The 16,393-nt window shown below is 50.8% G+C and overlaps 1 protein-coding gene across 8 annotated transcripts in view; it reads left to right on the top strand.

Moving 5' to 3' along the window:
• Window positions 1-6,406: 6,406 nt before the first annotated feature.
• Window positions 6,407-16,393, top strand: part of POC1A (POC1 centriolar protein A) — a 67,162-nt gene continuing 57,175 nt past the window's right edge. For 4 of the 8 annotated variants that reach the window (XM_054694366.1, XM_037530143.2, XM_054694352.1 and 1 more), the window contains exons 1-6: window positions 7,093-7,157; window positions 10,399-10,483; window positions 11,793-11,964; window positions 12,348-12,527; window positions 13,385-13,492; window positions 14,375-14,490. In XM_054694366.1, coding sequence (XP_054550341.1) covers window positions 7,140-7,157; window positions 10,399-10,483; window positions 11,793-11,964; window positions 12,348-12,527; window positions 13,385-13,492; window positions 14,375-14,490 — 679 coding nt within the window. In that variant the 5' untranslated portion in view covers window positions 7,093-7,139. Of the gene's footprint in view, window positions 6,470-7,092; window positions 7,158-10,324; window positions 10,484-11,792; window positions 11,965-12,347; window positions 12,528-13,384; window positions 13,493-14,374; window positions 14,491-16,393 lie in introns of those variants that run through there. The other 4 variants (XM_054694377.1, XM_054694359.1, XM_054694370.1 and 1 more) reach the window with 4 other exon arrangements.

Raw genomic sequence — 16,393 nt, 5'->3', positions numbered from 1 at the left:
CGCGCCATGTGGGACCCTCCTCTGGTGGCCGGGGAGCAGCCGGGGATTGAACCGATGCCTCAGAGGCTGAGGGCAGCTTCGCAACCCAGCGCTCAACCGCTGCGCCACAGGGAGGCCCCCACCTTTTTTTTTTAAAGATTTATTTTTTAAAATTTATACAAGAGCTGGGGTACAGGCCAGAGGCGCGGGAGGGTGAGAGGATTCACCAGAGACAGAGTGGGGAACAGAACAGGCAGATTGACTGAAGTACACTGCTGAGGGGAGCAGCGGGCGCGACAGGAGAGGTCTGCCGCACCCATGTGGGAATCTCCCTGGCTGGCCGGGAAACGAAGCCACGCTGCAGAGGCTGCAGACAGCTTCACATTGCTGCGGTCAACCTGCTGCACCACCAGCGAGGTCCCACTCTTTTTTTTTTTTTTTTATATTTTATATATTTTTACATTATTTTTCATTTTTGTACAATGTAGGCATTTTCGTCTTGGTTATATTCCCCATATAATTCCCACCCCTCCTTATTTTTTTTTTATTTATTTTTTAATTTTATTTAGAGGCATGTTTTATTTATTTATTTATTTATTTATTTATTTATTTATTTATTTATTTGTTTGTTTGTTTGTTTGTTTATACATGCACTGGGTACAGTCAGAAGCGCGGGAGGGTGAGAGAATTCACCAGAGCCAGAGCAGGGAGCAGAGGCAGAGGGACGGAGGCACACTGCTGAGGGGAGCAGCGGGCGGCAGGAGAGGTCTGCGCGCCATGTAGGACCCTCCTCAGGTGGCCGGGGAGCAGCCGGGATGGCTGGGGAGCAGCCGGGGATCGAGCCGGCACCGCAGAGGCAGCGGGCAGCTTCGCAACCCAGCGCTCAACCGCTGCGCCACCGGGGAGGCCCCCTACCCCTCCTTATTTTGACCCTAATCCCTCCTCTCCTCCCCACCTCCCCGTAGTGTCTCTGGTTTATAGTTGCCTGTTGATTTTGATTTTTACTTTGTATTGATCAGTCTTTTTCCTGGTCTCTTATTTAGGTTTTCTAAATTCCTGCTATGAGTGAGTCCATTGGTATTTTTCTTTTTCTTTCTGGCTTATTTCACTGAGCATGATCCAGATGGGTCTACTCTTAGAGGCTCTGGGAGGAGAATGGCTCTGCCAATAACTTGACTTCTGACTTGTAGCTTCCAGAATTGTGAGAGAACACATTTCTGTTGTTTTAAGCCCCCCAGTTTGTAGTGCTTTGTTACAGCAACCCTAAAAACAAATACACTTAGTTTCTGTTATGATCTCTATTTTAAATGAGCAGATAAGGCTCAGAGAGGTTAAACTCTTGCCCATAGTTGCACAGCAAGTTGGTGTTGCACCTGGGATTGGAACCCAGATCTGCTCAATTCCAAGCCCGTATGCTTAACCCCTCCTTACAGAACAGGTCTCCTCCTCCCTTGGCTCTATCCCCCAATCTACCACAGCACACCCTTCTCAGGCTCAGAAGAGATCCCATCCCCTCCTTGCTGTGGGTCTCCCTTCTTCTTTGCTAGCTCCAAAAGACTCCTCCAGGGTCCTGGTTTCTCCACACTCCAGCCTTACTACTCCCCTTCCATTGCTCAGCAGACTTCATGGACACCCTTCACCATCAACCCCTGTTCTCCCAGGCCTCATAGTGGCCTCAACCCTTGAAGCTACTCCCACTGTCCATGTGATGTGAGAATTCTGGCACAAACTGGCACCCCGTGGATCCTCCTGCCCCATCCCTATGCAGTCATGATCGCCCAGTGGCCAGACCCTCTCGCTCCTGTTGTTCCCCAGGCCTGCAGAGCCCATGCCTCTGTGCCTGGACCTCTCCCCTGTCTGAAGTGACTTCTTCGGCTGTTCCTGCTGGGACTTCCACACTTGCTCTCTTTTAGAGGACAACTCCCCTGGGCCCTCAGACTCCTCTCATATTAAATGAGTAGAGCCCAGCAACTCTAGCAGGGCCTCTCACGGCAGCCAGGCCTGAGTAGCTGGGACCCCATCCCCAAGGAGGACGCAAAATGGGATTCCTCACCCCAGTTCCTCCCCGTTGCCCCATTCTTCTCTTGACCCCCCCCCCCAATTTATCCCTACTCTTTCTCCATAGCTCCTCCCAGTCCCTCACTCAGTAGCCATCAGACCCTGTCAACGACACCTGGGTTTTCTTCTTCCTCATTCCTGTGGTCTCCTGTCCCCAGTTCTATCCCACAGCTCCTCAATTTCTAAACTTTGCCACCTCCCCTCCCCCCACAGGAAGTGCTCCCTGGTCACCAGGCACACCCTTTGCCCCCAGCTAGTCACCTATCACACTTAGGGCTTTGCACAACCTGCCCAACTGAAAACCTCTTCTGAGGGGCTCAGACTTCCGTCTGGCCCCAACAGCTTGTCTCCAGTCCTGGTCACAGAGCGGTTCCTCTAAAGGAGAGTGCTGACCACATCCCTTGCTGACACACTCCCCATGGCCTTCAGGACAGAGGTTGAGTTTCCCTGGGTGGCAAGTGAGGCCTTCCCAGCTACTGTCCATGTTCCTGTGGGCAGCAAGATTCAGAGGAGGCCAGGATTCCAGTCTTGGAGAGTTCGCCACAGGAGGGCCTGCCCTCGCTCTCTGCCCTCACCCCACTTGGGCCCTGGGCCTCCACCTTGGCCCAAAGCCTCTGTCCAGAGTAGGTGTTGATCTGTTTGCCCAAGTTTGGCACAGAACTGGAATCATTTGGCAAATCCGGAGTTAGCCTGGTTACAGGAGGGGAGGAGGGCAAGTTCAGAACTTATTTGATGTGCTGACCCTTTCTTGGACCTGCAGAGGTTTGCACAAGAAGAGGTCACTGGAGCCCTTGTTGTGCCAGTCCTTGGCACAACATGGAACCAGCACACACACATAAACATGGACACAGTGTAGTTGCTCATTGGTGCTTAACCTGCTCCCCCCACTTTTTTTTTTTTTTTAAAGATTTATTTATTTATTTATACAAGCACTGGGTACGGTCAGAAGCACGGGAGGGTGAGAGGATTCACCAGAGCCACAGTGGGGAACAGAACAAGCAGACTGATGAAATACACTGCTGAGGTGCTCCCCCCACTTTTCTGTTTGTTCACACAGCCCAACTCCCAACTGCCAGTACCAGAGAGCTTGTGCCAGAGCTTTCTTTGCCCCAGAAGCCCTGGCCTTGATGTAGGGCTGGCTGAAAATATCAGGCCTCAGCCATGAATGTTGAGAATGAATGTATAAAGCCTCAATTCCCTCATCCTCAGGTGGGATGATTCCCAGACATGTTCTATATTGTGGCTCCAGTTTGAGTGCTGGTCACCTGACACACACTTCACTGGCTGTTTTCCCTTCTCTGTCATTCCCACTCCCTACTGGTGTTTCCTAGAGTCACTTCCCAAGTAATTGATTTACTTTTTTTTTTTTTAAAGAGGCATGTATTTTTATTTATTTATTTATTTGTTTGTTTGTTTATTTATACAAGCACTGGGTACAGTCAGAAGCGCGGGAGGGTGAGAGAATTCACCAGAGCCAGAGCAGGGAGCAGAACAGGCAGAAGGACCGAAGTACACTGCTGAGGGGAGCAGCGGGCGGCAGGAGAGGTCTGCGCGCCATGTGGGACCCTCCTCCGGTGGCCGGGGAGCAGCCGGGGATCGAACCGGAGCCGCAGAGGCCGCGGGCAGCTTTGCAACATGGCGCTCAACCTCTGTGCCACCGGGGAGGCCCTGATTTACTCTGAAGACCTTTACAGGGTTAGCTTGTGGAGGAATCCAAACTGCAATACACAGGCACAGATGCAGGCATAGTCTCACAGAGGCATGCATCCACATACAGCAGACTCATGCAACACACAAACGCACTCAGAGATACAGGCAGGTGCACACTGACAGCCTTGCCCAGACACACACTTATGCATGCACACATACACACAGACATGAGCGCACTCTCAGCCACTATGCAGAAATATGTACACACAGTTGCGCATACACCTTCTTCTAGTTCATGTACTCTAGGGAGGGGACCAGATGAATTGACAAGTCCCTCCCTCCAGCAGCACAGGGATCCTTGGATAGAAGAGAGGAAGAGGATCTGACTCCCCGAAGGGGGGTGGTCAGCCTGAGCAGCCTGAGCCCCAGAGGGTCCTGAGGAGAGGCAGTCATTCCTTTTACATGTTGGGGGTGGAAGATTTGGGACAGGATTACCCCGGAGGGGTTGGACACAGGGGCGTCCCAGGCAGAGGGAACAGTGTAAACTAGGCACAAATGGGGTGATTGTCTGGCATGTGAGGTGGGGTAGAGTCAAGGTGAGTCTGGAGAATAAGCAGGGGCAGAGCAGGTGGGCTGTGGGGAGCCTCACCTTATACTAAAGATATGGGGAGCCGCTGATGGATTTTGAGGGAAACACAAATAAGCCCCAGGGAGGCTGACAAATGTAATTACTCCATATTTGTACTAAACCCCTTTCTCCCTCCTCCAGACCAGAAAACATGCCTCATCCCTTCTGGAACTCAGTCTTTTCCCTGCACAGGGGAGTCTATTTTGACTCACTTCAGTCCTAGGAGGGGACATGTGGTTAAGACCAATTCCCAGGAGGCTTGTCTAGCTGTGTCTAGTAAGGTGGTCACCTACTAAAGACTACCCTGAGAAGTTGACACTTGAATAAAGTCCTGATGGAAGTGATGGGTTGGGCCAAGTGGACAATAGTTGGTGTAAGAATCCTGGGATTGGACTGTGCCTGAGCTGCCCTGAGCTGCCCTCGTCAGAGTTCAGGCACAGGGCAGATTGATAGCATTGGTGGGGCTTTCCAGACACAGGCTGGGCGGGCTTAAGGGTGTGTGTGTATGCGTGTGTATGTGATCCCTGTCTTTCCTCCTTTCTCTGCCTCAGGTTGGGGTAACTTTTGTCCTGGGACAAGGGATCTGGGAATGATGACAGGGCAAGGTGGTAGTAGGGTTTGTACCAGGACTGAGGTATTCCTTCTGCTGGGGGACTTGAAAAAGCTTTCTTCTCATCCTCTCAACATGGAGGTTCCTCCAACACCGAATCTCTCCTCACCCCCAACATGGAGAACTTAGTCAGAAATGGAGTCCAATCTGATGGAACTGGCAGGGAGTAGGGGCTGTTCAGTCAGAAAGTGGAAGCACAATTTTGGTTTAAGTAGGTTGTGCCCGCAGTACATACTGGGTTGTCTATGTTGGCAGAGTCTATCTCATTTTTTGGCAAACAATGAGGAAGGCGGTCAGGGCATTCCTAGTTCTTCCTCCTTGATAGATAAGGATAGAAATCAGTGGGACCTGAAAAGACTAGAATGAGTAAAATCTTCCAGTGCCTCTTACTTAGCACAAGCCTGATACTGGAAGATAATTTTACAGAGGAGTTCAGTTTAGGTAAATTTTTTTCTTTTTCTTTTTTTTTTTAATATAGAGGCATGTTTTATTTATTTATTTGTTTGTTTTGTTTATACATGCACTGGGTACAGTCAGAAGTGCGGGAGGGTGAGAGAATTCACCAGAGCCAGAGCAGGGAGCAGAGCAGGCAGAAGGACCGAAGGACACTACTGAGGGGAGCAGCGGGCGGCAGGAGAGGTCTGCGCGCCATGTGGGACCCTCCTGCGGTGGCCGGGGAGCAGCCGGGAATCGAACCGGCGCCGCAGACTCCGCGGGCAGCTTCGCAACCCCACGCTCAACCGCTGCACCACTGGGGAGGCCCTAAATTTTTTTCTTCATTAATATTTTCAACTAAAGTGTTTGATTGACAGACAAAAGAATAGCTGAATGAGACTGGAATGTTGGGAAGGCTTGGAGATCCCCCATTTGAACAGTGTTGAACAATTTAGGGGTGTGTGCAAGTGATTACTAGTTTTAAGGAGAATTTCATTGTGTCTAAGTCAAGTGAGCCAGCACATTTTTAACATAAAGGAACCAGCTCTACGCCAAATCACAGTAAAGATGGAATTAAATATATATATATATATATATATTTATGTCTGGTGTTAGATATTCCAGTTTCAATGGGAGGTTCCCTCCTCTACAAGCTAGTTTCCCCATGTTTCTGAGTTTCACGAATCAGGCTCTGGTGTGTCCAGGGACACTCTGTCTGTTTGAGAAACCGCAGGATTTGGAGTCTAACCAACCATATCTGCCCAGGGGAGGTGATGGAAGGTTCCTGAATCTTGCAAAATATCTGGTCCAGGTCAGTTTCAGCTTGGGAAAATGCCCAGGATGAGGCGGGGTGCAGTGGAGGAAAGGTCTAGGGACTGCCTCGGCTGTTCCGACAGCAGAAAGTGGGCAGGGACGGCCTCTGGTGGCCAAACCACTGGCTGTCTCCTTCTTTTAAATATGCAATTATAACGGCTTCTCCCATTCATAAGAGGGCCAGGTTGCATCACACTCCCTCACAATACAAATGGGGAAACGGAAGCTCACAGAACAGGGGTCCTTTCAACAAGCTCACAGAGCGAATCGGGGAGATTGAGACTCACCCCATGGAGGTGATTCCGAGAGACGCGTGTTCTTTTAAGTCGACGCCTGTTCTAAGCACGTTCGGAGGAACGAACCATTTAAAGAATGTCCGAGGGGTGAATAATCAGTTCTTTAAAGGGTGTCCGCCGAAACGCCGGCGTCGCGGCTCTTTAAGAGAACACACAGAGGAGTTACTGCTCCTCCACTTCCGGGATTCTAAAAGGCTTTGCTTGGGGTGGTTCATTCCGGCCCCGATTTTAGGGCATTCTGGGAAATGTAGTTCTACTCTTCTGCGGACACAAGGATACCCGCGTCCTGGAACTTCATTTCCCAGAAGTCTGTGTTCGCCATCCCTTCAGCCGGATTATAGGCCAATGGGGCGAAACCTTCATCCCGAGTTTTTTAATTTCTCAATGGGAATGAGCGACGGTGGACAACAGTCCTCGGAGGCGCAGTCTATAGGCTGCCTGGCCTGGCGGAGCGGGCGCGGATAACGTGGGGCCGACCTAACGGTTCTGCTTCCGGTCGGGGGGCAAAAAGCCCAGGCTCCGCCTCGCCTTTAATTGCGATGGGCGGGGCGCGGCGACGCGACCCGCGTTGCTATTGGCGGCGGTTGGGGGCGCGGAAACTGAACTGGCCGGGACGCCGGCGGCTGACTTCACCGGCTCCTCCGGCGCCGCGGGTGCTGTCGGCGCCGCCATGGCCGCCCCTTGCCCGGTAAGTTCTCGCCGGCGGCGTCCGCCCTTGTCTTAATCTCCCCGCGGGGACAGTAGGCTCCTGACCCGGGCGATGGCCGCGAGGGTGTCGGTGACGCGGGGTCCGACCTGATCCTCCTCCGTTTACTGTCTGTGCGGGGATCCCCGGGTCAGGGCACCCTCTGCGTGCCAGGCCGTGCGCAGGCTGCTGGGGCGAACAAAACAGTCCCTGTCCCCGGTATTTGCGTCTCACCGGGGAGACGGTGGTATGGCCGAACTGAAGATGCGACCTGCGGCCAGCGTCGGGCCTCCCTGGCCTGAGTCTCCATCCTGAGCAGTGGGTGACTGGATGAGGGCATGCTGAGAGTACACCCTGTTCCTGGGGTGGCAATAGTAGGCCCCTGGAATAGGTGGGAAAACCGAGACCTGCAGTGTGGCCTGAGCTGACACCCTCTTTGCTTCCCAAGCCCCTCCCGAGGCTAATGCCAGCCGAGCAGTCCAAGGCCCCCCTTTTTTGAGAGATGGTTGGGAACCTGTCTGGCCTTCTGACTGGGCTGAGAATCAGGGAGGATGGGAGATGGACTGTTGGTCCTTTGGGCTTTCAGGAACTTGAGTAGAGGGCCCAGACTAGGATTTGGCTTTTTGACTCCTAATCTGGTGCTCTCTCCGCTCTACATTCCCACTTAAAACCACCTTTGGCTAAAATAACTACAAGGCTCATGGGATTTGGGGAAGAGAGTGTTAGATTTCAGAGGCCTTCTGGTCAGTTGTCTCTGCCCACTGAGCATAGAGGTGGGCACTATTTTATTCTTCCTGTTCCAAGAGGCTCTGGTGGGGCAGTTGCTGCCCGGTTGGGGGCCTTCCCCCAGCTGCTATTCCCTTTCTCACTAGGAGGAAGACTTCCGCAGGTGTGTTGGGGGTGGAGCTGGGCACAGGGCCATGGGGGCCTTTGTTCTGGTTAGAACTCCGAGGGTTGGCAGTGGCCTTACTCAATCCAAGGACATGGACATTTTTTTTCCCCCAAGAGGAGGCTTTGTTGGACTCTCTGGTGCACCCGAAGTGTTTCTTTGAGATTTCTGATATTTGGGGTAGGGGAGATGTTGCATGACTGTGATATAACTCTTCAGGTTCTGAGACACAGACTGCTATTGGATGGAGAATCTCTGGAGTATTATCTCCATGCCTTCCTAAGCAGTTCCTGGACTACTATTTCTCTGAATATGGGTGGAATGGAGGTGGTGGTGATGCCACCAGGAGCTTGTCCAGGGCTGACCTTTTGGGCTTACAGTCCAGTCTGCAGTGGGATTAAGGGTATGGGGTCTGATTCCTGAGATGGGGTTTTGGAAAGGCCCCCATTATCTCTTCTTGGGTCTTTAAAAATAAAAAACTGATTGAGACACTGTTCACATACCACAACATGCACCACTTTAGAGTATAAAATTCAGTGTAGTGCAGCCATCACCACTGTTTAATTTTAGAACATTTTGTCATCCCAAAGAATACCCCATTTTGCCCCAGTCTGGCAACTTCAAATCTATTTGCTGGGCCTCTCACGGTGGCGCAGTGGTTGAGCACTGGGCTGTGAATCTGCCCGCAGCCTCTGCAGTGCCGGCCGCCCGGGAGGGTCCCACATGGCGCGACAGAACTCTCCTGCCGCCTGCTGCTCCCCTCAGCAGTGTATTTCGTTAATCTGCCTGTTCTGTTCCCTGCTCTGGATCTGGTGAATTCTCTTACCCTCCCATGCTTCTGACTGTACCCAGTGCTTGTATAAATAAATAAATAAATCTTTAAAAAAAAAATCTGTTTTCTGTCTCTCTGGAGTGGCCTATTCTGGACATTTCATGTCAGTGGAATCACACAAAATGTGACCTTTTGTGTTTGGCTTCTTCCATTTAACATAATTTTTTAGTGTATTTTCAAGGTTCCTCCATGATGTAGCAGGAAGCAATACTCCATGTCTTTTTTTTGCTGAATAATATGCTATTTTGTGGATATACCACATTTTGTTTACCCATTCATTCATTGATGGATATTTAGGTTTGTCTTCTTTTTGGCAATTATGAATAATACTGCTATGAACTTTCAATAGCATACAAACGGCTATTTTTTTTTTTTAAGATTTATTTATTTATGCATACAAGACCTGGGGTACATGCCAGAGATGCTGGGGTGGAGGTGGTGAGAGGATTCACCAGACACAATGGGAAACAGAACAGGCAGATTGACTGAAATACACTGCTGAGGGGAGCAGCGGGCGAGACAGGAGAGGTCTGCTGTGCCACATAGGTTGCTCCCTGGCTGGCCGGGGATGGGATCGAACTGCTTCATAGTGCGGTGCTTAACCCTTTGCGCCACCAGGGAGGCCCAAACGGATATGTTTTTGTGTGAACATGTTTTCAATTCTTTGGGGTATTTGCTTTGAAGTGCTCGGTTACTTGATAATGTTATGTTTAATTTTTTGAGGAACTGCCAAACTATTTTCTACAATAGCTGCTCTTTCTTGCTCTTGCTCTTTCTTTCTTTCTTTCTTTCTTTCTTTCTTTCTTTCTTTCTTTCTTTCTTTCTTTCTTTCTTTCTTTCTTTCTTTCTTTCTTTCTTTCTTTCTTTCTTTCTTTCTTTCTTTCTTTCTTTCTTTCTTTCTTTCTTTTCTTTCTCTCTCTCTCTCTCTCTCTTTCTTTCTTTCTTGATTTAAGAATATATTTTGTTCATTTCTGTTGTATCACATTTTTGCATGAATTTAAGGATTAGCATGTCTGCATAAAAAATGCATCTGGGGAGTTTTCATAAGGATTTTCATGAGGATTATGTTGACTCTGTGGATCAGTTTGGGGAGTTACTGCTTCTAAACAATACCAAGTTTTCCAGACTGAACTCAAGATATCTTTCCATTTATCTCAGTCTTTCTGAAGTTCTTTAAGTGTTTTATAACTTTCACTGTCTACCTCACACTTCTTTTGTTATCATTTCTAAAAATCCTTTTTTAATGTATCATAAATGGAATTATCTAACTTTTTTCAGCTTGTTCATTGCTGCTGTACAGAAATAGAATTTATTTTTGTAATTTAATTTCATATCCTGTAGCTTATTGGATCCGTTTACTAGTTCTAATAGTTTTATTAGTGAATTCCTTAGGATTTTCTATGTACAAGATCATGTCTTGAGCATTTTAAACTCTCCTGACTGTTATAGGAAGAGTCTTGGCCCCAGGGAAGCCCCTTCCTCATCCAGGCTTCTTCACACATTTGACCCTGGCTCTCCCCCAGGATGACCCCTCGCTGGAGAGGCATTTTAAGGGCCACCGAGATGCAGTTACCTGTGTGGACTTCAGTCTCAACAGCAAGCAGCTGGGTAAGAAGAGGCATCCGTCCCAGGCACTAGGTTATGAACTGAGAAGGCTGAGTTTCTACATGGGAGGTGTGGTCTGGGGCGGAGGGGGTAGAGGACCCGGGCGTTTTTCTAGATCTGCATCTTTCTTCAATACTTTGTGAAGTGCAGAGTGAGTTTCAGATAGGTTGCGGGCTTTCCCAAGGTCATAAGCTTTTGAGGGTGGGACCAGGTTCTGGGCTTTTCCCTGTCTACCCCAGCCACCTTTGGGTCTGACTTGAGCAATGGGCTCTAAACAGTGGTTCTTTTTTTGGGGGGCTTTATTAATTCTGTTGTCTGTAGTGATAGGAGTCTACCTTATTGAGGGGGCCTATATGTGAGGAGGATGTAGAGCAGAGCGGGGTTCTCCCCTCCCTGCACTGCCCTAATGCAGTAGTTGGGGACCCTTCTCCTTCGTTGCTTAGGGTTCATACACAGATGTCATGGCTGCAGCCTCCTTGTTTCTTTTTTTTATTTTATTTTAAGATTTATTTATTTATGAATACATGAAGTGGGGTACAGGCCAGAGGTGTGTGTGTGGGGGTGCTGAGAGCATCCACCAGAGACAGAGCAGGGAACAGAACAGGCAGATTGACCGAAATGCACCGCTGAAGGGAGCAGCGGGCAAGTCAGGAGAGGTCTGCTGTGCCACATGGTAGCTCCCTGGCCGGGGATTGAACTCATGCTGCAGTGGCTGTGGATAGCTTCATAGGTTGACCCTCAACCCCTTGCGCCACCAGGGAGGCCCTGCAGCCTCCTTGTTTCTAAGGATGAGATTCCCCCTTCATACTATGGTCAGTTTCTTACCAAGGGGCCACTGACTTCATGGTCTGTGTAGAGAGAGAAGAAACTGAGGGACAATTTTGATTGGTTTGCAGGACCTCTTTTAGTTTCTGACTGAGTCAGGCCATCTCAGTGGTAAAAGACCCATTGTGCTGAGTTGAGGGGGGCATATTCTCTTTCCTCAGAATATGTCTCTGGGGAGCCTGGAGACCCCATGGGGAATGAGTTTTCCCGAAGGCCCTTTGGTTGCAGTCCAGGGCTGGCATATGAAGGCATTTCTTGGTCTGCTTCCCATGTGGGCCTGCTGCTTGGAGAGACTACAGGCCATAGGCTGGCTTTCCAAACTCTGGGTTAGCAGTGATTGGAGGTGTGGCCTGCCCCTGTGGGGAAGGTAGAGCTGGGCTGTAAGGCCTTGTTTCCATGTTGCTCCCTCTAATCCAACACCCCGATGTCCTGGTGGAGGTTTGAGGCCTGCTAGAGCGGAGGGTCATGATATCCCTACTCTCTTCAGCTAGCGGCTCCATGGACTCGTGCATCATGGTGTGGCACATGAAGCCCCAGTCACGTGCCTATCGCTTCGCGGCCCACAAGGATGCTGTCACCTGTGTGAACTTCTCCCCTTCAGGACATCTGCTTGCCTCAGGCTCCCGTGACAAAACTGTCCGCATCTGGGTACCCAATGTGTGAGTTACAGACTTCAAGGGGATTTGTCTGAGTCTAGGGCCCTGCTACCAGAGCTGTTCCCACACACCTCCCTGTACTGGCTCTGCACTGGTCACAGTGGGATACCTACCTCAGTTCCAAAGAGATGCCATCTGAGCTGGGACTTCAACCAGGGCCCTTCTCCTTAGCCTTGGGAGAAGGGCCCCCAGCCATTCAGGGAGGGGATTCTGCCTGATGCTGCTCATGCATGGGTGGGTTTGGGCAGTGCTCTGCTCCCGTGAGGGAGACTGTGGTCTCCCTTGTTGAGGGCTGATTGAGTTTGGGAGGGGTGCCTGAGGTGTGCTTCACTGCACCATCATGTCACTATTTTGGGTTTTCTGACGCTGGATACCTGTCCCCACAGCAAAGGTGAATCAACTGTGTTTCGTGCACACACCGCCACAGTGAGGAGTGTCCACTTCTGTAATGATGGCCAGTCCCTTGTGACAGCTTCTGATGACAAGACAGTCAAGGTGTGGTCGACTCATCGCCAGAAGTTCTTGTTCTCCCTCAGTCAGCACATCAACTGGGTGCGCTGTGCCAGGTGAGATCGTCCAGCCTGAGACCTTTGCCAGGACCTGGGCATTGCAGGGCACAAAGGAGCTGGGGTTTGCACCCACATCTCTGGCGCTGAGGCTTGCCTACTCTCCTCTGGGGTGTCCTGCTCCTCTGGGATGGCTCTTGCTCTAGAGCTGTGAGATGGGGCCCAGGTCTGGCTGCTGGCCTTTCCTTTGCCCTGGACTAATTGCTGTGGGGATGGGAGCCAGGTGACCCAAAGGACTTTCAAGGTCCAAAAATTACAGACCCAAATGTGCCTTTTTCTAGCTTATTTTGTTCTTTTCAACAAAGATCTCATGTCAAATCTTGTTTGACATGACAGTTCTTGTTCTCTAGGACACCCTATCTCTGTTTTGGGTGGTCTTGATTGCTTTGCGAGGCCTTACTACCAGGCTTCTGAAAAAAGGAGGGGCCAGGCTAGCAAAACCAAATAGGCCTTTGGTGGTGGGTCCCCAGGTCCTCCATGCCTTTTGTTGGCAGATTGTGTTTCACTGATACAATCTGAGTTAGATATAGTCTTGGGGACCTGGGAATAAGATGAGGATGCCCATGGTGACTTCTAACCCCCTTAATGCTACCAGCCATCAGCATGAACATGCCTACAGTGCTGGGGGCTTCATGCATCATGCTCCTCCCTGCTAACCACATGGTAGGGACCATTCTAATCCATCTCACCGAGGAAAAGCCACCTGCCCAAGGTCACTTAGGGTCAGAGCAGGGCATGAAGCCCCAGTGGATCCTGGGGTCAGCTAGTGGGCAATGAAAGAAGGTGGCTTTGGAAAACCATGTGTGGTGCCGTGACACCTATTATTCATTGGTGTGATTCATGCTCTGCTGGTTCAGGTTTTCCCCTGATGGGCGGCTCATCGTGTCTGCCAGTGATGACAAGACTGTCAAGCTCTGGGACAAGGCCAGCCGGGAATGTATCTACTCATATGGCGAGCACGGCGGGTGAGTCCCCAGGCCCTGTTCTCCACCTGCTGGTGCTCAAGAAAAGCAGCAACAAGGGGACCTCAGTGGCTGCCATCGTGGGGGCTGATAGCGCATCTCTGCTGCTTCCTGTCTCAGCTTCTTTTCCTCTGTGGGTGGAGGGTTTAGTCTTGTCTCCATCCCCACAAATAACAGGAGCTTTTAACTTCAAGGCTTGTGATTTTTGGGCCCTCTTTTGTTCCTTCACTTTCTAGCTCTCAGAAGTGTGACATGTCTTTCTGAAAGCAGTTTAACCCAGACCCCCCAAAAGTCTGTTAGCATGTTACCTGTGGTGATGGCTTTATCAGTGAAAGACTCCTGTGGCTCGTGGTGGCAGTTGATATTGTGCCACCTGGAGAGAGGCCAGAACCTTTTCTTAGCTCCTAAGAGAATCCTGGCTTCTGCCTGCCTCAGTTGTCTGGGAAGGCCTCTCTTTGAGAGGTACCACCCTGGGTGTCAGGAATGGGTGTACTGAGAGCCCTGGCCTATCTCCTGGAGATAGGTGAGCCAGTGGAACCTGGCTGACACTTGTGTCTGGGCCCCTTTGACCAGATCTGCCCTGCCTAGGTGGAAGTACCAGTTCCAACTCTGAAAATGCCCCAGCAGTTGTCTGACCTGTGTTTAGACATTGGTGATGGAACTTGCTCCTTGATCAGTTCACCGCAGTCACTGCTAGCCACCGTTCTCACCCTCTTTGCACTCCCCCTTTGCTACTTGGTAAAGAAATTGGCCAGAAGGGAGGTATTCCAGGCTGAAGGAAGCGAGTGAGCAGATGTACCAGGATGGAACAATGCTGGATATTCTTGGGTCTGTTCTGAGCCAGACCAGCCTGCCTATAGCATGTGGTGGCCACTGTCTTTACAGCTTTGTCACCTATGTGGACTTCCACCCCAGTGGCACATGCATTGCCGCCGCTGGCATGGACAACACAGTGAAGGTGTGGGACGTGCGGACTCACCGGCTCTTGCAGCATTATCAGTGTAAGTGTCCATGAGCAGCCGTGCTGGGGGGCTGTGGTGCCAGGCGTTTGATGCTTTGCCATGGTGCCCAAATGGGTGACAGCCTTTGCTACTGGGGAGGAGTTTGGGATCTGTTGGGATGCCCAGGGGTGGGTTGTAGTGTGGCTTTCCTGGCTTAAAACCTTGGCTATGTGGTATCTACCAAGCCCTTTGGTGCCTGTTCATGAGATGGAAGTCTCATGCCCACTGCAGGGGTATACCCTCCATGGGTCACTGGTCACGTCTCCTTTCTAGGGCCACTTCTCAGAGGCTCCCTATGCCATTTGCCTCTGCCTGTAACAGAGCTATGCCTTCTAGGGCCAAGGTGGCAACTGTGACCTGTGATGAAGGGGGCAGTTGTGGAAAGGGGGCAGTGTTGGTGGGGTGGGGCTTTCATCACCTCTGGCCACACGAGATCTTCCACAAAGTGGAGCCCTGAGTCACGGAGGGTCAACTTAGCTAGTGGCCAGGCTCAGTGTCTGGACTGTGTCCCCTTATTCAGCTGTAGCCCTTGCAAGGCAGGGTGATGGGCGGTCAGCACAGGCTGGTGTCAGGTGCCAGGTGGGAGGTAGGGACAGGCTTGGGTGTGATTAGGATGAGTAGCTGAAGGTGTTGGGTATGGAAGTGGCCTGGGAGCAAGTATGATTGTGCAAGGTCATGAGTCACCCACGTTGTGGGAATGGGGCCCCGGAAAGGGAGCTGGTGAGGGACCACAGGAGGAATGGGGAATTGTGCCAGAGGCAAACCTGGTGGACTTTGGGCTGAGACTAGGGAGAGGTAAAGCTGGAATTGTTTGAAGAAGTTTGGTCACTACTTGGGACTAAGTTTAAAATCCATGGACTCCCTCCCAAAATTTATGCCTGAAAATCGGATGAAAATGTTTGGACAAGGTGTGAAGCTTAGGATTCAGAGCTCTTCCTAGCTGATTATCGGGACATTTGAGGACATTTCTTTCTTGGAGTAACTGAGATGAACAGACCTTCCAAGAACAAGGACCTTCCAAGAAAGATCCTGGTCTTAAAAAGCATGTGGTGGGGGGCCTCCCCGGTGGCGCAGTGGTAGAGCGCTGGGTTGCAAAGTTGCCCAAAGCCTCCGCGGCACCAGTTCGATCCCCGGCTGCTCCCCGGCCACCGGAGGAGGGTCCCACATGGCGCGCAGACCTCTCCTGCCGCCCGCTGCTCCCCTCAGCAGTGTACTTCCGTCCTTCTGCCTGTTCTGCTCCCCGCTCTGGCTCTGGTGAATTCTCTCACCCTCCCGCGCTTCTGACTATACCCCGTGCCTGTATAAATAAATAAATAAATAAATCTTTAAAAAAAAAAAAAAAAAAAGCATGTGGTGGAAGGTGGGCTCTGCAGCCAGCTTCAGCATTCCTAGTTGTGTGACATTGGGTTGGTAACTTGACTCCAGACCTTAGGACATGTCTCGCAGGTGGTATTGGGAAGGTAATGAATTGGCCCATGTCAAGAACTTAGACAGTACTTGGTACAAAATGGGAACCAGGTACAGTGCTAGTGGCGGTGATGATGGTACTGAATGCTGTCTGTGTCTGGGGTGGGGATCCTGCAGCTAGGTCAGCCCTGGGGGTGAAGACATGCAGTACCTGACATCACCACTAGGTGGCAGGGGCTGGCCACGGGAACCAATTCTTTCCTCAACCGGTAGCCTGGCATTTTTTCACTAGTACTGTCTGTTTTAGGAACTTCTGGAACAGAGCAGCAGTGGGATGGGTTCTGCACTCTGCTCTGCTTGGAGATCACACCTCTCTCTTTTCTACTTTAGCCTTACAGGACTTTTTTCTCTTGCTCTGGCCTAGGCCTGAGTTGGAGGTTGGGTGTCTCTATAAGGCTAACTGGGGTCATGTGGGCAGGTGCAGAGGAGTGCTGGG

The sequence above is a fragment of the Talpa occidentalis genome, unplaced genomic scaffold, assembly GCF_014898055.3.
Source record: "Talpa occidentalis isolate TD23 unplaced genomic scaffold, MPIMG_talOcc4v2.1 talOcc4.10, whole genome shotgun sequence".
Lineage (NCBI taxonomy): Eukaryota > Metazoa > Chordata > Mammalia > Eulipotyphla > Talpidae > Talpa > Talpa occidentalis.
Note: the sequence above shows the minus strand (reverse complement) of the source record. Positions and strands in the feature narration are given on the sequence as shown.